At 42.3% G+C, this 22703-nt stretch overlaps 1 protein-coding gene across 5 annotated transcripts; it reads left to right on the forward strand.

Moving 5' to 3' along the window:
• Window positions 1–1734: 1734 nt before the first annotated feature.
• On the forward strand, window positions 1735–22205 carry LOC139469724 (aplysianin-A-like). 5 transcript variants are annotated; one of them, XM_071251975.1, is made up of 9 exons: window positions 1735–1786; window positions 7829–7879; window positions 8410–8563; window positions 12261–12302; window positions 15506–15908; window positions 16185–16295; window positions 18621–18848; window positions 19427–19541; window positions 20911–22205. In XM_071251975.1, exons 3-9 carry the CDS (start codon window positions 8446–8448, stop codon window positions 21595–21597), a joined length of 1704 nt encoding a protein of 567 aa, XP_071108076.1. In that variant the 5' UTR covers window positions 1735–1786; window positions 7829–7879; window positions 8410–8445; the 3' UTR covers window positions 21598–22205. The 5 variants fall into 5 exon arrangements, with proteins under 5 accessions (XP_071108076.1, XP_071108079.1, XP_071108077.1 ...); XM_071251976.1 differs by lacking the exon at window positions 1735–1786 and adding an exon at window positions 2808–2868; XM_071251978.1 differs by lacking the exons at window positions 1735–1786; window positions 7829–7879 and adding an exon at window positions 2800–2868.
• The last annotated feature ends 498 nt before the right edge of the window (window positions 22206–22703 follow it).

Here is a 22703-nt window from a genome sequence, read left to right on the forward strand (position 1 = left end):
TAAATGGCCAATACTAACATGACATTTAGCCGATTTTGTTCAATCTTGGTACAAACGTGTATCTAGGGACACTATACAGTGTGACTTTATTTACGTTACTACCTTGCTTCCACGGCAACGGAAAGCGGCATCTGCTGAGCTGATTGATTGGTATTTGGAGATTTCGTTCAAATTTGTTATTTATGTACAATGTATTTCAGGGCTCAACCGAATAGGTTTTCTTAACATGGCAATGTAACCCAGGCATCAGAGTGGTCGAACTTTAGATGTTCGATTTGGTTCAAAGATATTTAGATATATTTTTGCACACAAAGCACATTTTATTACAAAAACAACGGAACGGAGTCGTCTGATTGGTCGAAATTAAGATATTTAACCCTATTTAAGACCATTTTCCCATACTTAAAAGTGGTCTTTATGAAACTAGGTGTGGATGATCAGCACAAGGTCCAGTAAAATAACCTCATTCAGAAATCTAGGATTGTCTCACAGTCGCCATATTCTAATTTACAGGTCTCAAACATCTACATCAGAAAATATATATTTATGAAGTCCTTTCAAAAACACTCGTGAATATCATTCATTAGATTATTAGTTCAACGAAGTTGGGGGGTATAATTGAATCAGGTGTCCGCCTGTCTGTCGTTCTGTCACTCAATGCCCTGCTCTCCCTCTCGGAACACCGGTAGGTACGTTTAGGTCCAGCCAACAAACCCGATCTTGTCCTTTTTTATAAATACAAAGAAATCATTTATATCATTGAATTTCTGTCCTTTTTGACACTAATGTGATTGACAAGATTCAGGAAAACATGTCAAATATGCGGACCGCTTACATCCGAAGTATGAAGTTATCCGACTCTCCATTGTTCTCGGTGCCTTAGGTTTGATACCTCCCAATCTGTTGACTGTTATTGGGAGAGTACCCGGGTTTGCTACCATGTACCCTGCTCTTCTGACCCTCTGGGTAATACAGAAGGCTGAAGTGATGGAGAGTTCTTGGTGTCCCGCTTAAAATCTCATGTACCCTCTGGGTAATACAGAAGGCTGAAGTGATGGAGAGTTCTTGGTGTCCCGCTTAAAACCCCATGTACCCTCTGGGTAATACAGAAGGCTGAAGTGATGGAGAGTTCTTGGTGTCCCGCTTAAAACCCCATGTACCCTCTGGGTAATACAGAAGGCTGAAGTGATGGAGAGTTCTTGGTGTCCCGCATAAAACCCCATGTACCCCTCGTGAACTTCAAATGTTGGATGCACTGCATGGACGAATAGACAGTAAGTTCTCGACTCAATACACTTATCGTGTTACAGAGATAGGATTTTTAATCTATTCAAGAACCTTTTACGAGATATACGTATTGTAAACACTTTTTTCTGTTTAAAAAGCAAAAGGTGAGCTATACTAACCTCGACATTGCGTTTTCGCTTTCATACAAAAATAGACAGCATGCATCTAGGACACATATTAGAATGCACACCGATATGTTGAAACTTGTATAACCATTATTTCATTTACGGGCGCGCTCAATGCAAATGCCTTTTCATTGTTAAATCAACGAAGAGAAATTGAACAGAAGCCTTTATGTTACGATATCAATGTATTTTGGCACACTTAGTTACAAGCAACAGTGATCTTCACTCATAGAAAACAAAAAATGTATACAAAAGAATCCATGTGCATGACATCAATTTATTTCTGCATAGCAGTGGCTGTTCACACATCGTGTTGCATATATGCATATAACAGGGAGTGACACTGAATGCAGACCTTCCCGTGGGACATACAGGTATGTTTTCATTCCCATCATTGTCTTTACCTTCCATACTGAATGCATGTGATGATTCATTGCTAGTTGGTTGTGTGATGTTGGCTATCATATATGGTAGTAATAACGAATTGGCACCATATTTTGAGACAGCCTTATTATTATGGAAATGTCGTTTCGCATTTGTCCGGGGATCATGATGTGTTTATGTGATGTATCTTTTTTTACATTAAGAGTAAAAAACTCGCAACCCTTAATGTATTTTTAAAGTCCTTTGAATGAACACTTTGTTCTATATACTGAAGAGTTCATCCAATACGTGATGATTCATTGCTAACTGGTTGTATTATGTAGGATATATGGCATAGATAACGAATTTGACACGGTATCGACAGCCTGTTACGTCATTTTTATCTGATTTAGAGGTGGATCGGTTTAGCGTCAGCTCCGCGCCAAAGCCACTCTGTTCCCAATGTTACCATGTATCACAAGGCGAGGCAAAAGTGAAAACACAAGCTTGGTGTCTCACAATGGTCTTTATTTGCCTCCGTGGTCTAGTGGTAGAGCGTCCGCCCGGAGAGCGGAAGGTCCGGGGTTTGGTCCACGGCCCCGTCATACCATAAGACGTTAAAAGATGGTACTTGTTACCCTGTCTGGCGCTCGGCATTAAGGGGCTAAAACCACGTCTGGTCGGCTCGGAGTCGGTATACTGTGTCTGAGTGGGATATTCATGTTAAACTGCGGCATGGTGTCTCAGTGAGCTAGCACTATAAATCAGCATCAGTCCGGACTAGTACAAGCAGCCACACACACACACGTACATGCACGTCCCTATATTAGTGCAATAATCTTGGACGCGACGTTAAACCCCACTTCACCTCACCCCACCTTCATTTGCTCGGTGAAGCGCGCACACTGCATTGAGGAGGTACTGAGTATTCAACCTTATTTGAACAGTATTTCAGTTTTATATCACGGCGTGTCAGCTTAATGTGGGAGGAAAGCCTGAAGTCATGTAGGTCAGACGTTTACCACTTTTGTGAAACCCACTAGGACGGGTGTGGTGCTGACAAACCTAGCAACATAATCGGGGCATACTACAAGTAAGCTGATTGAAACATCATAGTGATCTCACACTTTTTCTAGGAGTAGTGCTCTTCGTGATCTGTCTTACATTGGCAATGGTTTGGCATCATCTTCGCGCCTGAGCCTTCGAAGCATGTGAAAATTACGAAGAGAGTTCAAGACTGAACTAAAGGCCAGAGTCTCAATATAAGCTCAGTAGTATTAACTATGCTGCAAAACAAATGTTTGAGCCGAGACATTAAATTAAAGTTGCCCCCAGCTGTGTTGCAAAACGAATATGCTTCTCAAAGTGTTTTTGGCTTATAAGTAGTAGAATCTCTGCACATGTACACAGTACACGTAATTCAAAAGTAGCATATCGTTTTTATCAGTTTCAACAAAGTCAGTATATGCACTATTATGTCACTTGATTGTCTGGTGTGTGTACACCACGCGATGGCATGGCAGGAGTGCTTCTGTGCGGTCAGGCAATACATACTTACTGTTTATGCAGATTGTGTGAGTGGCGGGTGCTACTGGTAGGGCAGGACATGCTTACCCTTTCCGAGAGCGCCTGGTATCATCACTAATTATCAGTGGTCCATTCATGTACGAAATTATATTACGAAATATGTTTTGGTTGATGATCAAGACTGATTTTCTTTTTGTATTGTGTGTGTGTGTGTGTGTGTGTGTGTGTGTGTGATTGTGTGTCTATGTGTGTGATTGTGTGTGTGTGTTTGTGATTGTGTACGTGTGTGATTGTGTGTGTGTGATTGTGTGCGTGTGTGATTGTGTGTGTGATTGTGTGTGTGTTTGTGACTGTGTTTGTGTGATTGTGATTGTGTGTGTGTGATTGTGTGCATGTGTGATTGTGTGTGTGAATGTGTGCGTGTGTGTGATTGTGTGCGTGTGTGTGATTGTGTGTAAGTGTAATTGTGTGTGTGATTGTGTGCGTGTGTGTGATTGTGTGTGTGTGATTGTATGTGTGTGATTGTGTGTGTGTGATTGTGTGTGTGTGTGTGTTGTTGATGATTAAATAAGCAGTCTGAGAAGTTATTTTTGTTGTCGTGTGTTTTATCATAAATATATTTTCATTGCATTGACGCTATATACTTAAAAAGACAACAAATGGAAAACTTCGACGCTTTATCTTACCCTAAAGGAGAACAAGAGCCTCCGTTATATGTAAACTTTTATTCTTGCTAAAGCTACCAAGATTCTACGCTTGATATATGCGTTTACCTGTGACAGACAATGTTCACTGAAGGTAGCCAGGAGCCTACATTCGTGACATGAGATAACCTGAGACAGACAATGTTTACTGAAGGTAGCCAGGAGCCTACATTCGAGACATGAGATAACCTGAGACAGACAATGTTCACTGAAGGTAGCCAGGAGCCTACATTCGAGACATGAGATAACCCGAGACAGACAATGTTCACTGAAGGTAGCCAGGAGCCTACATTCGAGACATGAGATAACCCGAGACAGACAATGTTCACTGAAGGTAGCCAGGAGCCTACATTCGAGACATGAGATAACCTGAGACAGACAATGTTCACTGAAGGTAGCCAGGAGCCTACATTCGAGAAATGAGATAACCTGAGACTGACAGTGTATACTGATGGAAGCGAAGAGCCTACCTTCCAGATATGTGTAACCTTAGACAATGTTTACTGATGGTAGCCAAAGGCTCCCTTTCTTGCTGCCTTTAGCAAGCAGGTGGTCATAATAAGGTAGCGAATAGCGGTATCACAATTTGATATTGATTTAACAAGGACTTCATCTTTCCAATAGTCAACTTTCCCTTTATGTCGAGGTGTATTCCAATAGCTTCAGCCTTTGCTGTCTACATTCCACAACTGTTGAGGCTTAATAGAGCATACTCTCTCTGCGATGATTTCACAGAGCGTCATGCAATTCTTGTTCAAAAGTTGTGTGATCAAGGTGACACCATTCAAGGCATTAGCAAAACTGTAGACATTTCGAGATTGCCAGATTTGACACATCAGTGATAAAAATGATGACCGATGCAATTCCCTATTTTGTACGACATGTTTTTCAGGTGAACATTTGCCTTTGCCCAACAGTGATGCAGTGCCTGCTTGATCAATGAATTATTGACCCACGTTCGATCGGAGTTTCGATCGGAGAACAATATTGCTACAAATATTTTGACACCTTATGAAAACTTTGGGCGTCTTTAACCAAATATTATTTGCTTACATGCTTAACAAATTTGCTACAGTCAGTGAAAAAGCGTCTTCAATGTGGACTATTTAAAGAATGACAATGGACGATGAAGCGATTATCACACACCGTGTGTTTAGGTATTATAGTAAGTGTCATATACAGTCAAACACCGTTGTGTCGAACTTATATATGTCGAACTTACATTTGTCTCGAAGTAAAAGCTTGGTCCCTGAGTATACCTAATTTATTCATCATTTTCTTTTGTTTCGAACCTCGGATAGTTGAAGTATTTACATAGGTCCCTTCAACTTCGACACAACAGAGTTAACTGTATACGAGTATTTACATAGGTCCCTTCAACTTCGACACAACAGAGTTTAACTGTATACAAGTATTTACATAGGTCCCTTCAACTTCGACACAACAGTGTTTAACTGTATACAAGTATTTAAATAGGTCCCTTCAACTTCGACACAACAGAGTTTAACTGTATACAAGTTTTTTCCCGCATGTATGATATTGTCGACAAGGAAACAAACACTTATTAAAACACATCTGTGACAGTCTACCGCTAAAAACGATACCTGGTATGGACAATTGGCAAGTACACGTCTGGTATCTTGAACCAACATTCAGTCATATAAATTGGCGGAGCTGTATTGTGTTTTGATACTAAGTGACTTATTTGGCCATCGGGGCTTAAACCCGGATCGTTCTATTTGATGACGTGTAACAGTCAGCCTCCCAATACGGCGGCGTATGACAGGATGGTGTCAAACTAACTAAAACATATTTAAAGATAGACAGGTTAGAGTATAATATGTGTGGAGTATTGCTGAATTTGACAGTACACAACCAAGAAACTAATACCGACAACTGGTACATGCTATGCAGGCCTGAAGTGAGTGAGTTTATGCTTTACGTAACATCGGCAATATTCAAGCCATGTCATGACGAGAAGTCATACATTATTAATACATCTTTTTAAACTAAATAAAAACCTGTCATCGATGGACAGTAAAATAACTAGAATATCACAGATTAATATTTAAAACTAGTATACAACCATAATATGATACCACTATTTGGAACAATACAAAATTTAAAAGGGCTATAGATCGCCAGCAACTGGAGGTAGATCCCTATACTAGGGGCCAAGGTTAAAAGAAACAAATCAACTTCGTTTAAATACTGTGGTTGGAATAAACGTACTTTCAGGATGTGGTCTCACATATCCTTTCAGTGCTATGCAGGAGACAACAGAACACTGTTGGATTTCACACTCTTGTTTGAAATGTGACATTCAGGTTGAATATAAAATCGGGCAATCTCGACAAAGAGTGAGTGAGTATGGTTTTACGCTGCTTTTAACAATATTCCAGCAATATCACGGCGGGGGACACCAGAAATGGGCTTCACACATTGTACCCATTTCGGGTATCGAACCCGGGTCTTCGGCGTGATGAGCGAACGCTTTAACCACAAGGCTACCCGACCGCCCCTCTCGACAAACATAAGCGAGACAAAGAAGAACCCTAGATATCCGTTTCTTACGTGTTCTAATTTTTAACTGTTGTAGACCTACTCTGTGTTGGTACGTAATAAAATTTGTTTGAGTTAGATCCACACTTTATTCTGAAAAGGAGATGCATGTATTTCTACATCCCCTTTGCTTTAGCCGTATTTATCAACGTTTAGAATTTTCTTGAAAATACTTACAATTTTCCCTTACACGTGTAACTGTCAAAATTAAGTTCCCAATAAACAAACCCGTCTAGTCTATGGGATTGTAATGTATATGACATGAAGAAAGCTAGGTAAGAAGATACTCGTAGTTCCAAAGGTGTTTGCTGGTAAAAAAGCTGTGTTTATGCTAGATTCCCGGCGTGTCTTACCTTCGTGTCATCAAAGTTACAACATTCAAGACCTTATAAAGTTGCACGAAGTGTTAAGGTGGACATGTAAGGGGCATTTCCATCAGTGACACAAATGATGTCCGATGAATTCCCTATTTTGACTTCAACCAAATGTTCCTGTGTTTCTTATGGTAACAGTTGACTTGCTTTTGCATGTGTTCAATACTGCCAGTTGGATGGGGACATTCTGTCCCATTTATCAAACACTCGGTGTTGTCAGCAAAGTGATTCTGCAGTAAATGCTTTGCATGCTTTCTGTTACATTTCCTTTTGACATATAGATTACAGTTAGATACTTCACGGCATCACGGACAACGACAGTCAATCATTATACTGCATTTCTTTTCGTAATTGCAGAGCGGCTTGATACACTAACCTTTCGCGAATACCTGGTATTATTTGTATTTGATAGTGATTCATAAACACATGTTCATGATGTAGGCTGAATTGTTCAATCGACGTTACTTTAAGGAGAGATTTCTTAGAAACATTGAAATGGTTTCATAGCTTTTATTTTATTTACAAGATATGAACAAAATATTAATCTTTTAAATGTTGTGTTGTCGACAAGATTGATAAATATTACACCTGTTATATATTTCATCATTTTAATTTGACACATTGTTAAAAGCAAGATATGCATATTGAATAAAAACGGAACTTAAAACGACCTTTGGGAGGGCACTATACTTGATACTTGATTTGAATTCAAGACCCATTGTAAACACCAATTGAGCCATACGAAACATGTGGTGTTTGCTTAAACACGAGTGTATGCAACCCGAGTTGACATGCAGTATTACATTAAGAGGGGAACACTGAGGTGTACTGAGGTGGAGTTGTCTTGCACACAATAACGTACTCATTTGCCCACCTTCCACTCCAGCCGTGACACTGAATGCACACTTTCCCTGGTAGAAATCACGAGGAGATACAGGTTAGTCTTCGTATCTATATATGTTTATATACCTCTCTGTAGTCGCACAATGAGCAGGATTGTTTCCAATACGAAATGTTTACAAGGAGTCTTTTTGTCTGTAACTATGTTGATTAAAAATGTTTTGATTAATCTTTGCATTGATGTAGTAATATTCAATTTCGTCATGTATAGAATATAGGCAATTGGCTAAAGAGTACAGAGTAGAGTACAGAGTAGAGTACAGTGCAGTTGTTCACACACTTATATTTCCCATTTCACACTGGAAGAAAAACATTTCCAAATTATACTTTTTAGCAACATTCTAGCAATATCCCTTCGAGGAACACCGGAACAGGACTTCACACATTGTTACCATGAGGGAGATCGAATCCGGGTCTTCAGCGTGACGAGCAAACACTTTGACTACTAGGCTACCCTACCACCCCTAAGAATATTCAACTTCGCAGGATTGTTAGTAGGATATATAAAAAAGTTAAGAAGCATGACGTTTATCTGCAGCAACTGTTCAAAAGCACGTTTACTTGCAGGAAAACCTTGTATGTTCAACATTGAAGTTGTGAAAGATGGTATCAGAAGGACGCTTCCTCGAGCGACGTGTCGGCCCATGTCGGATGATAGATATTATCATGATTGTGGCAATTGGAGTAACAACAATACTTGTAGTCATACTGATAACTTCAGGTACGTCGTCACATAAGCAACGGTCAAACTGGTAGGCCCAGTGTGTTGTCACATGATGAGTAGCCATACTGGTAGCCTCAGTGTGTCGTCACATGATTGGTAGCCATACTGGTAGCCTCAGGTATGTCGTCACATGATGAGTAGCAATACTGGTAGCCTCAGTGTGTCGTCACATCATGAGGAGCCATACTGGTAGCCTCAGTGTGTCGCCAAATGATGAGTAGCAATACTGGTAGCCTCAGTGTGTCGTCACATGATGAGTAGCAATACTGTTAGCCTTAGGTGTGTCGTCACATGATGAGTAGCAATACTGGTAGCCTTAGGTGTGTCGTCACATCATGAGTAGCAATACTGGTAGCCTCAGTGTGTCGTCAAATGATGAGTAGCCATACTGGTAGCCTCAGTGTGTCGTCAAATCATGAGTAGCCATACTGGTAGCCTCAGTGTGTCGTCACATGATCAACAGTCATACTGGTAGCCTCAGTGTGTCGTCACGTGATCAACAGTCATACTGGTAGCCTCAGTGTGTCGTCAAATCATGAGTAGCCATAGTGGTAGCCTCAGTGTGTCGTCACATGATCAACAGTCATACTGGTGGCCTCAGTGTGTCGTCAAATCATTAGTAGCCATAGTGGTAGCCTCAGTGTTTTGTCACATGATGAACAGCCATACTGGTAGCCTCATTGTGTCGTCAAATCATGAGTAGCCATACTGGTGGCCTCAGGGTGTCGTCACATGATGAGTAGCCATACTGGTAGCCTCACTGTGTCGTCACATCATGAGTAGCCATACTGGTAGCCTCAGTGTGTCGTCACATGATCAACAGTCATACTGGTAGCCTCACTGTGTCGTCACGTGATCAACAGTCATACTGGTAGCCTCAGTGTGTCGTTAAATCATGAGTAGCAACACTGGTGGCCTCAGTGTGTCGTCACATGATCAACAGTCATACTGGTAGCCTCAGTGTGTCGTTAAATCATGAGTAGCAACACTGGTAGCCTCAGTGTGTCGTCACATGATGAATAGCCATACTGGTAGCCTTAGGTGTGTCGTCACATGATCAACAGTCATACTGGTAGCCTCCGGTATGTCGTCAAATCATGAGTAGCAACACTGGTGGTCTCAGTGTGTCGTCACATGATCAACAGTCATACTGGTAGCCTCAGTGTGTCGTCAAATCATGAGTAGCCATAGTGGTAGCCTCAGTGTGTCGTCCAGGATCAACTGTCATACTGGTAGCCTCGGTATGTCGTCACATGATTGGTAGCAATACTGGTAGGCTCAGTGTGTCGTCAAATCAGGAGTAGCCATAGTGGTAGCCTCAGTGTGTCGTCACATGATCAACAGTCATACTGGTAGCCTCACTGTGTCGTCACATCATGAGTAGCCATAGTGGTAGCCTCAGTGTGTCGTCACATCATGAGTAGCCATAGTGGTAGCCTCAGTGTGTCGTTACATGATGAGTAGCCATACTGGTAGCCTCCGGTATGTCGTCACATGTCGAGTAGCCATACTGGTAGCCTCGGTGTGTCGTTACATGATGAGTAGCCATACTGGTAGCCTCAGGTATGTCGTCACTTGATGAGTAGCCATACTGGTAGCCTCGGTGTGTCGTCACATGATGAGTAGCCATACTGGTAGCCTCAGGTATGTCGTCACTTGATGAGTAGCCATACTGGTAGCCTCGGTGTGTCATCACATGATGAGTAGCCATACTGGTAGCCTCAGGTATGTCGTCATACGATCAACAGTCATACTGAAAGCCCCAGGATGGTGTGATATTACCATACTTATAACCTACTTATTGTTTTTGGTATTTAAAACTTTGTACCTTTCTGATCAATGTAATTAATATACTGAACAACGAAAGTTCCTGTGACATTGAATAAGATTTAATGCAAAGTTATGCTTTTTTTACCAAATCTGAAACAATTTCGGTTTGCAACAGATAAAAGACTCCTGTAAGTGTTCAAATGGTTTAATTTGCCACACTGACTTCAGAAAATGCGTGATTTCATAAAAAAAAACATGAACATGCCAAAATGTCAATTTTCAAATCAATAGCGTGTGTGTCGACCTCTGGTTGCGATGCAAGCAACTCATCTTCGTCTCATTAAAGGGACCAGGCGTCGCACAAAGTCCTGTGGGATATCTGTCCATATCTGCTGGAGCATGTTTCGAAGTTCCTTGAGTGTCTGTGGAACATGTGGTTGACGTCGAAGGCGCCGATCCATCTCATCCCACATGTGCTTGATTGGTGAGAGATAAGGGGAGCGAGCCGGCCAGGGGATGACATTAACGTTGTTTTGTTGGAGAGATCCTGAACAAGTCGAGCAATATGAGGCCGGGCGTTGTCATGTTGAAAGGTAATGACTGGGCCATGACGACGCAAAAACAGTAGAACAACAGGGCCGATGATCTCGTCACGATAGCGCTGTTCATTGAGATTTCCCTCTACCACTATCAAACGGGTTCTCTGTCTTGCTGTAATCCCACCCCATACCATAACGCTGCCGCCCCCGAACCGATCTTCTTCCATGACACCTCGACGTCGGTACACTCGAATCCGTCCATCGCTGTGACTGAGGTGAAAACGAGACTCATCAGTGAATAGAACTTGACCCACTGCATTGCCGTCCAGCGTAGACGCTGTCTGCACCACTGTATAGGTGCTTGACGGTGGTTTCCTGTCAAAATAGAACGTCTGGCGGGTGTTCTGACGACAATCCCTGCACATCTGAGGCAACAACGTACGATTTGTGAAGATATTCGTCGAAGGCCAGGGATGCTTCTTGTAGTCACTGTTGCTGGTTGGAATCGATTTCGTAGGTGTGTTGTTCGAATCCAGTTGCCTTTTCGATTATTGGTTACGAGTGGCCTGCCACCCCGAGGATGGTCTCTGACTGCATTCGTCTCTTGCAAACGTTGCCAACGTTGCCATAAACACCAAATGATGTTTCTGTGGACGTAAAATTGTCTTGCAACATCACGTTGACTCGATCCTGCTTCAAGCATACCAATGGCTCGCAGACGCTCATTTTTGGACAGGCGTGGCGTTTCGTAATGTTGTATAATTGCGTAATTTTGTTGTTTTTCTGAGTGGTTGTTGTCAGCACGATGCAAAACAATGCATATGGAATCCCGTTAACGCACATGTTTTAATACCCATTCTTGGTTAGTGAAATGCATGGGGCTTGCATAAAAGTCAACTTTTGCGTGGAATGCATGCTTTTCTGTAGCAGTTGCGTTTTTGTGACTTGGTTCTATACGTGTACTACAATATTGAAAACCAAACTTTACTTGTTTGAAAACTACACTAAAATATTGGTGACACAGGAACTTTTGTTGTTGAGTATATGTTTTATGTGCTGGTGTCAAGCGCTTTACGTCATTAACACTGACGATGTGACTCTAAATTGTAACCTACGAACTCATAGTATAGTACACATCTTTAACACTTCAACATCACTAGTACTGGTGGTAACTGTGGGTGGTCTGTATGTTCAATACACCACGAAGAGTGATGCTGTAAGTCGGTTGGCAGGGATCTCGGTGGTGTCGGCCAAGTGATTCTGCATTAAAGGCTTTTCATGTTTCTGCTACATTACCGTTTGATATAGATTACAATTGGATACTTCACATTACATTGGACAACGACTGCGAATCATTAAACGTCCATTTCTTTTGGTAATTGCAGTCGTAACGTCGCATGCAACACCACCCAAGGAAGCGTACACAGGTAATGTTTTCTACATGCGCAAGCTTTGTCAGCAATTATTGTCCCTCATAAAAGATGACAACATGTTACTGATTGTCACCGTATCCCGAATTAACATGACACGGTCTGGTATCTTATTTTTGTTTATGTAACTTTGATTTTTAAACAATAGGGGAAATTCTATGTACACTCGGATAGTTCTTATGTATTTATGATCAGTGTTTCCTCAGGAATAATTGTATATAGCTTGTTGTGTATCCTTAATGATACCGTTTGGTGGCTTATGTTCAGCTCGTTATTTTGGATACTTACATCTTCAGTGTGGATATAGTAGTTAGTTTGCTATTCGTGTTTTCCCCGTGTTCAGAAGCATAGTTTGGCAAAGCACCCTGACTGTTGTATTCCCCGGCGGTCCAGGAGATAATGCCATTCCAGTGATTGTCTAGTTACTTATGAACAAGGGTTTCCAATACTCCGTCTTTCTCCGACACCCAGTTGTTAGACACCCAGTTGTTAGACACCCAGTTGTCAGACAATCAGTTGTCAGACAGTCAGTTGTTAGACACTCAGTTGTCAGACACTCAGTTGTCAGACACCCAGTTGTTAGACACCCAGTTGTTAAACACCCTCTTGTTAGACACCCAGTTATTAGACACCCAGTTGTTTGACATCCAGTTGTCAGACATCCAGTTGTCAGACACCCAGTTGTTAGACACCCAGTTGTCAGACACTCAGTTGTCAGACACCCAGTTGTTAGACACCCAGTTGTTAGACACCCAGTTGTTAGACATCCAGTTGTCAGACACCCAGTTGTTAGACACTCAGTTGTTAGACACCCACTTGTCAGAAACCCAGTTGTTAGACATCAAGTCGTAAGACACCCAGTGGCTAGACATCCAGTTGTCAGACACCCAGTTGTTAGACACCCAGTTGTCAGACACTCAGTTGTCAGACACCCAGTTGTTAGACACCCAGTTGTTAGACACCCAGTTGTTAGACATCCAGTTGTCAGACACCCAGTTGTCAGACACCCAGTTGTTAGACACTCAGTTGTTAGACACCCACTTGTCAGAAACCCAGTTGTTAGACATCAAGTCGTCTGACACCAACTTGTCAGACACCCAGTTTTCAGACAGTGGAATATGTTTTAACTACAAGACACACCTTTACTTATAAAAATATGACCCGGACACTGGCAACCTCTTTGAAGTTTTAAAATGTTTTGTTAAACTGTAAATATGTTTGTTTTGCACTGAAGTTCGTCCGAAGACAGACAGACAGACTTTATTCAGTACTGTAGGCCTTACGCTTATCATACAAACAAGATGGAAATGTATATTAATGTACATGCTGAATAAACACACCCCTGTACTTATAATGATTTAAAGTTTAAACGGTATAGTTAAACTGTTTGTTTTCACTGAAGTTTGTGATACGGTGATCATCATACAACCCGGGTCGTCGAAGTTAACTTTCTCATTAAATGTCAACTGCGGCTTTTTGACAGTATGTGTTATACCAGTTCTCCTCTACGGATGCGAAGTATGGGAATTTGAAAACATCTCAACTTTTAAATGGGTCCATTTGCGTTTTCTAAATTATTTTTTATCAGTGAGAAAATGTACTCCAAATGCCAGGGTACATTGGCAACTTGGAAGGCTCCATCTATCAAACATCGCTAAAGTGAGAATAATACGTTTTTAGGCAAAACTATTCTCCGTGAAATCATCTAAATTATCCTTTCTTGTTTACAAGTATCTATCTAATGACGACCTATTTGGAAAATGTAAACATAAATTATATCAAACGAACTTTTGACTTAGCTTCATCTGGCTTTCACAAAGTTACCAAATTCCTACTTATCTAAAACATTTAGTCCATGAAACTTTAAATGACATCAATAACATTAAGCTACAGTGTTGAGAGATAAGTCTTCAAAATGCACAATGGTTAGTATCATAAAAATATGATTGCCTAAATTTTAAATACAAGGGAATATTATTTAAACATACTGCAGGACAACGTTTGGCGAGTTTTACTTAAGTTTGGATCTTGTAACCATAATCTGCCACTGAAACTGGGAGATGAGGAACGATACCTTTAACCGAAAGGAAATGTCCACTTTATGAACTATCTCACAAAGGTGATGAATTCCATTATTTGTTAAAATGAATGACTGACAGTACATTGACATTGATGTGGAAGTAAATATTACTTATTTATAATGATTGATGGTCATTATATAGTATGTATATGTTATCTATTATACTTCATGTGTATAATGTAAAACTCCTTTAACAAAAGCAATAATAAATCAAGAATGAACACTGATGTTATAAAATGTATTTTATTTTGTACCATTTTGTTGTTGACGACATGACTAGTCTATTCGGATTTAAGGGAATATATCCCACACCTTATGTGTCCTCAACCATAAAATATGTTGTTTTAAGCCGTCTGACAAATGGGGTGTCCGACGAATGGGGTGTCCGACGAATGGGGTGTCCGACAAATGGGGTGTCCGACGAATGGGGTGTCCGACAATGGGGTGTCCGACGAATGGGGTGTCCGACAAATAGGGTGTCCGACGAATGGGGTGTCTGACAAATAAGGTGTCCAACGAATGGGGTGTCTGACAAATGGGGTGTCTGACAAATGGGGTGTCTGACGAATGTGGTGTCTGACGAATGGGGTGTCTGACAAATGGGGTGTCCGACGAATGGGGTGTCTGACAAATGGGGTGTCCGACGAATGGGGTGTATGACAAATGAGGTGTCCGATGAATGGGGTGACTGACAAATGGGGTGTCCGACGAATGGGGTTTCCGACGAATGGGGTGTCCGACGAATGGGGTGTCTGACGAATGGGGTGTCCGACGAATGGGGTGTCTGACGACTGGGGTGTCCGACGACTGGGAGATGACCCAGGGGTATGTTTGCTCTTATGTAAGTAATCAGTGATCTTTGTCAGCGCAGTTCATTGGAGCACAGCGCCGTGACACTGATACACTGCATAGATGTAACATAATTGTGAATCTTTGATAATTTACTAACAAGCTTTAAATACGTTATCGTAATAATGGGCACACAATACAGCCGTTAAAACACCAATCTGTAATGATCAAAACTGTTCGTTTCAAACTTACTCTGTCTGCTTTTATGTTTAAGTCACTATACCATTCCATCCATGACGAATTAATGTGGTAAAGGCTTCGATATCTTCAGCTACAAATTCATCTGACGACTGTCTGGACATCGCCGTGATCGGCGGCGGTATTGGGGGCGCCTACACTGGGTGGAGACTGAGGGACAGAGGTCTCTCCATCTCCGTGTTCGAGTACTCGGACCGAGTCGGGGGGAGACTCTTCACTGCCGAGCTGCCTGTCGCCCCGGGGGCGTACCTTGATTTGGGAGGAATGAGATTTAGGGGAAGTGCTCACACTATCTTAACGAGAACAGCGACGGAGCTTGGTCTGAAGATCATCCCCTTCCCCCTTAGATATGGAAACGCAGATGAGACGATCTGGTACACTCGTAACAAGCACATGCGCAATACTGACTTCGGAACAAGTCGCATGCCTTACAACCTCCCCCCTAGTGAAATGAAAGTTCCTGGTATATTGAAATGGTATTAATATGCATTCAATCTTTTTGGGGGGAACAGTAATAATGATTAAGGGGTTTGAAAGTTCAACAGAATTAAAAGAAAATTCCATCAAAAGCAAGAGATCCTTATCAGTTTAGCTTTCATTGAAACTCCAGAAAACATTAAAGCTGATTGGGATCTCTATACAGGAATGTATTAACTAATGGAAAATAAATGCTATGTGAAAAGAAGAATGCCATGTTCTTGGATATATCTCGGATGTCATTGTGTCCTTAAAATACGTCTCTGTCGCTGAAGGAACATCTTTAACAAGAACCTCATCTTTTTGGACAACTCTACCATGTACCCCAGCCCGGACGACCTGTACAAGATTAAAACCGTGGATGGCACTCTACTGTACAAAATGTCGTAAGTATATACTATATCCCATTGTACGCCATGTTAGGACTCCGGGTTAGAGTTAGTCCCGATCATCCTATGCTGGTGGTGAGGGGCGACTAAATAGATCTATCGACCCGTGAAGATCCGGGGTAGAATAGGTCTTCAGCAACCCTTGCTTGCCGTAAAAGCCGACTATGCTTGTCGTAAAAGGCGACTAACGGGATCGGTTGGTCAGGCTCGCTGACTTGTTTGATGCATGTCGTCGATCCCAATTGCGTTGATCGATATTCATCTTGTGAATCACTGGATTGCCTGGTCCAGACTCGTTTATGTACAGACCGACGTCATATAGCTGGGAAATTGCTGAGTGCGGCGTTAAACAACAAACCAACCAACCAACCAATAATAGATCTATCGGTCAGACTCGATGACTTGGTTGATTGTGTATTATCGTACCCTGACATCTTGGATCATTGTTCCAGTAGCTGGATGGTCTGGTCCAGGGTCCATTATTTACAGGCCATCGTCAAATAAATTTAGTTGGAATATTGCTGAGTGGGGCGCTAAACAACAAACTAAACACGTATACTTTGTACCCTTGAATGATCTAAACTGACGGCCAAAAGAAACGTTACCAACGATATTTCTAGAATGAAATATGACCAACACAATTTGAAGCAACAATAACAATTGTATTGTAGAAATTCATCAGTCACAACAGTAAAATGCTAATTTACTAATTCAACAACAAAGTCCTTGACCTCCAACAGGGACATTTTTTGACAAGGGGTCATTCGTCCAGTATTCGATCAACAACATTGGTTACAACTTTAAGGTGACGACGGCCCAGACCGTTCAATACGGGATATGACCTCCATGAGCGGCAATGCATCTTCGAATTGCGGCGTCGAACTGAGTAGACAAGCGTCCTCACATCGACTGCAGGTATCCGATTGCATTCCTCACGGAGGGCAACAATCAACGCTTGTCTCGTGAAGGGAGGATGTTGACGTTTCCGAAGACGACGCCCCAGCTGGTCCCAGAGATGTTCTATAGGTGAAAGATCTGGTGATCGCGCTAGCCACGGCAGGACAGTCACGTTGTTGGCGTTGAGGAAGTCTCTAATAATACGGGCTTTATGGGGTGTGGCGTTATCTTGTTGGAACACCGTCCGTTATTGACCCTGGATGAAAGGAAGAACCACTGGCCGTAAGATATTGTCAATGTAGCGTTGTGCTGTCAGATTGCCTTCGATGATGACAAGTTCCGTCTTCTCGTCCCCGCAAATGCCACCCCAGACCATCACACTTCCGCCCCCGTAAGGTTCCACCTCCTGGACACAACAAGGCGCCGTACGTTCACCACGTCGTCAATAAACTCGCGTCCGCCCATCAGGTTTGAAGAGGTGGAACCTGCTCTCACTAAACAGCACTCGCCGCCATTCCCTTTGTTGCCATCGCTGAGTTTGCCTGCACCACGTCAATCTGGCACGTCGATGTTGACGGGTCAAGGTCATGTCCTTGAAAGGGCGATAAGCCCGGAGACCACAATGTCGTAGTCGTCTGGTCACTGTTTGTCTGCTGACCGGATGTCCTTAGCTGTTGGTAGCTGATCACGTCACAGTAGGAAATCTGTTCCTCAGATGAACTACACATAAAAAGCGGTCATCCTCCTGGGTCATGACCTTTGGTCTGCCACTCCGTGGTCTGTCTGCGGTTCTACCAGTCTGTCGGAGACGTGGTCATCTTGGAGCAGTTCATGTTAATGTCTCTGTGTCGCTCCCATCTGCAACATACCTATGGCTCTCTCCCTCTGGACAGCGGTCAGTCTTGGCATATTCGTTGGTGTTAATCATCGCAAACAATGATAGTGAACAGATCCGTGCGTAATTTAAACCCGGAAATTGCACGATAATTTGGGGAAAGAATTTTTTTTTTAAATTGCTGAAAAACACAAATATCCCCCAAAATCCGCAAAGTACGTGCAAAGAACGACAGAGAACATGAAGGCTGTATTCGTGAGATGTGTTCTTTACTGTTTTTGAACAGGTTGGCATCTTTGTTTCAAAGTGGCAAATCAGTTAATGTTGGTAACGTTTCTTTTCGCCCTCAGTTTATTTCTTAAAGTAATAATACGAATATATTATAGATATGAATGAAGTCTTTCAAAGAGAAATTCCCCAGTCATGTCCTGGTTTTAACAGTACGGCATTTAAGAAACGCATTGCAAGAAAAGTAGTTTTAAATTAATATTTGTTTGGTCCTATATATCTTTGACTAACCGCTGATGCTATATGTATACTGTGTAACATTTTTGCAGTCTATATACCCATTGTTGTAACTTTCTCCCCAGGCTTGACAACGTTTATGGACGTTTTGCCAGCCGGGAGGCGTACAGATACCTCTCTGAAACAGGTGGATGGTCTTCTACTGTGGGCAGTCACGGAGCCCTCAACGGTCCAACAATCTCCTTGTCATACCCTGTGACAACAGGGCCACCTGAAGAAGTTAATGCAATAGATGGTGGGATGGGGAAGGTGCCACTGACTTTAATGGAGAAATTCCTGAACACAAGCACCAGGTGGATTTCTATTTTCATAACGTTAATATTTCTCTTACGTTGTAAGAAGGTAACCAGAAACCAAAGATGGTGGGTTCGAATCCTGATCCTCCCTTTTCTAGGTTTGTCGGCAAAATACCCGTGTTCGTGGATTTCACCAAAATGGTAAACGTCTGAGACCTGCATTCCCACATTAAGCTGACATGACTGGAATACTGTAAAAAGTCGGCGTTAAACGGAACTCACTCATTCAATTGTCATGTCTTCAAAAACCTAAACCCTCCCAATGAGCATTAAAAAGTAGTCAGTCGTCAGAGACCTTTGATACATATCAAACAGTCTTTTGATCAAGGTTACTTTTCATATTTCAAAATATATCTGATAATATATTTTACGGGGAATGGTGAGAATTTATTTACATATAATGTATCTAATATACTAAACTGTGTTTATGCTAGTTAGCAAGGTAGATGTTCCTGTATATAATCGTTCATGCTGGTTCAAGTTACCTGGGGATCGACACTACAGAGTGTGATTGAAAAAACTTTCAAAATGATTTCCTGATTTCCATGTTGCCTTCACTACATTTCTTCCTACAGCCACAAGCTGCACCTGAACCACCAACTGATGAAGATAGAGAAGAGGCAGACTGGAGGATACAACCTCGGGTTCAGGAAGACTCAGACAACAGACGGAATCACAACTCCCGTACAGGTTTCTGCCCCAGATATAAACTGCATTGAAGGCTCTGTTACATGTACACATGGAAGAGAGATTTAGTTATGATTAAAATTAATATGCCTGAGAAAAAGCATCTAATGAGAATAGACATCTTCAAATAGCACTACGTAATAGCTCGTTCATGTACATTGTATTTTACTGCGGATATAAAGCCAATGTATAGCTGAAACATTATTCAAGCTAGTGAGTGATTAGTCTAACCCACCTGATCTGCTGGGGAGTATGCAATCAGATCTAAAGGGTTCTATTGGTGTGATATAATGGTGGCGCACTGGGTCGTTAAAGAGGTCGGGGGTCACATTCAAAATTTGCATTTGGCAGCCAACGTCACTGATATCTGGTAAAGCCACATATGTTGGCCAGACATGAACGAATTCTTCGAGGCAGGCTTCTGATGAGTCGACCAATGTCAGCATGACTCATGGTGTTCCACTCATCAGTGAGAGCAGCACCGAGTTCATTGAGAGCGGTGGGTGGATTTTGACGTTGACGTACACGTCTGCCAACGCCCCTGACGTGTTCAATGGAGGGAATGTCTGTACTGAGTACTGGCCAAGGCATGTCATGGATGTTTTGCTCTTTGAGGAATTGGATCACAATCCCGGCACGATGAACACGTACATTACCATCTTGATGGGTGAAACGCTGCCCAAAACGGTGTGCAAATGGCACCACGAGTAGTGCAGTGATGTTGTCCCCATTGTATCGACCTGTGACTCTACAATGGACAACATGGAGCGCAGTTCAGCCAGTCATTGTGATACCAAAACCATATCATTATGGACCCACCCCACCCCCTCACCCCCTCACCCCCAAACGTTCATGCTGTACCACGTTAACGTCCGTCTATTCTGTCCTTGGGTGGGGGTTTTGCCCTTGGGCGTCCAGAGCAGTGTCGATCATTATCTGGTTGTTTGTATTGGGCCCACAATCTGCTGATGACAAATTGAGAAACATGCAGCGTTTGGGCAACAATATTCTGACGCGTGCCCACCCGCAACATGCCGACAGCAGATACACGTTCAGCACGTTGCAAATGATTGTTGCTGTTGCTTCCTCCATGATTCAATGTGTTTATCAAAGTGTCTTTAAGCGTTTGTTTCCAGGAAATTGATATGCGACAACCGAGTCTTAGTGACTAGACGAGATCACTTACACCATGACTGTCACAATGTTGTGTTTGGGAGCTTGATTTCCTCGGAAATGTTCTTGCCACATAAATCACTCCCTTTCATTGCCCGACAAAGGTGTAATTTCCCGTATTTTCACAATTATATATCCCCTAGTTTATATATTATAGATATACTCAGAAGGTGTGAACCATTGTCATTGTCAATTCCAGATGGGTAACAAGGAAGTGACCATATGCGCCAGGAGAGTTGTCCTTGCTGTACAGCAGAGATGCGTACAGGAGATAGACATCCCAGTGTTCAAGAACAACCCTGACATTGTAAAGAATATAGATTCTCTTGTTGGTATCCCTGCTGGTAGAATCTACCTGGCCTACAACACCAAATGGTGGAAGACCGGCAACCCAGACATCACCCATACCAAGAGTGACCTACCCAACAGACAGACCTATGACTGGTCCACCGGCACCAACAACGTCTCCATCATCATGGCGTCCTACCACGACGGGGACTTGGTACACTACTGGCGAGAACTGAGTCAGTTCGGGACACCCATCCCTGGCAGTCTCCCGGGAGTGAATGCCGTTACCGACGTCGTCAAGAAGAGAGTTGAGAAGTACCTGAGCGCCATCTACAACGTCAGCGAAGCTGACATCCCCGAGGCTGTTGGGGGCGCAATGATGTTGTGGGACAAGTATCCCTTCCAAGCTGCATGGGGCGATTTCAAGCCAGGGTTTGATGACAGAAAAGTTCGTGAGATGTTGTATAAACCATCTCCTACCGATGACATATACCTTGTCACTAATTCATGGGCACCTGGTCCTCTTCAAGGATGGTCTGAGGGATCGCTGATAGCTGCTGATGCTGTCATCAACAGATATTTCAATGCCAGCAAATAGCCATTTGTACGTTAATGAATTTCTGATCTGTCGTAGATATCAGTATAAAGCCATGGCTGCATCGTCACTATTGTAGATTAACCACAGAGAACTGTAAAGAGTAGGATGAGGACGGCGACGTTAGTAGACATTTTATATACACAAGAACAAGTATATATGCACATAAAATATAATCTAGATGCAACAGTTATCCATTGCATACACGATGGAAACACAATCAGAGGATAACGCGGGCCTCGTGACTTCCATGAATGCGCCCTGTAATTTCTCATACATCAGCACTTGCCACGGTTTCAATTATTGAAGGGACATGTGTCCAAGATGTATAAGTATCACCTACGCCATCTTCACACAGGTGGAAGAATCATTCACATGACGAAGACTGCAAATGATGGCAACATATAATTCTCTCTTTGTGATATTATTTGAACTCTTCCTGTGTTTCAGCATTATAGCCAGGAAATGATATAGGTTTGAACACAAATTGAGCAGTCTGATTGTAACCTTACTCTACTAATTGTAACAGGTTCTGCTACTACTGCGACACCTCGTTCGCACAGAACCTTTCCTATTGAGTTAAAGAGGAAATGTTAATGTTAGTCCATATGATCAAGTAAATAAAAATATTGAATACAAAGACCAATTTTTTATGTTTGTTCTGTCAAAAGGGAAGTTACGAATGTCAAAGACAGGACATGTAACAGGTAGCAGTCCTCCACTTACAAATTATATACGTGAGTCGCCGCCAGTTATTTTTCACAGAACCATTACGATGTCCTAGTCGCCTTAGGCAAAGCAACCCGCTGGGCAGAGTTGCGTTCCTTGGGTGTGTCAGAATCCTATGATCGTTGGTTTGAATCCGAGGTTTGACAGCAACATACGCTTGCTCTTGGCTTTAACCGAAGTGACACACGTCTAAACCAGCTTTAACCGAAGTGACACACGTCTAAACCAACATTAACCGAAGTGTCACACGTCTAAACCAGTTTTAACCGAAGTGTCACACCTCTAAACCAGCTTTAACCGAAGTGACACACGTCTAAACCAGCTTTAACCGGAGTGACACACGTCTTAACCAGCTTCGAGTTTTCCATCCACATGAAGAA

The sequence above is a fragment of the Haliotis cracherodii genome, unplaced genomic scaffold (assembly GCF_022045235.1).
Source record: "Haliotis cracherodii isolate W230 unplaced genomic scaffold, xgHalCrac1.p SCAF_2, whole genome shotgun sequence".
Classification (NCBI taxonomy): domain Eukaryota; kingdom Metazoa; phylum Mollusca; class Gastropoda; order Lepetellida; family Haliotidae; genus Haliotis; species Haliotis cracherodii.

What these genes read in the sequence shown, in the direction of transcription:
- LOC139469724 (XM_071251975.1), top strand. Translation starts at nt 8,446, where the DNA reads ATGGTATCAGAAGGACGCTTCCTCGAGCGACGTGTCGGCCCATGTCGG. An exon ending in ACCCAAGGAAGCGTACACAG is followed by an intron (nt 12,303 to 15,505) that starts GTAATGTTTTCT and finishes CGATATCTTCAG; the next exon opens with CTACAAATTCATCTGACGAC. An exon ending in ACTCTACTGTACAAAATGTC is followed by an intron (nt 16,296 to 18,620) that starts GTAAGTATATAC and finishes CTTTCTCCCCAG; the next exon opens with GCTTGACAACGTTTATGGAC.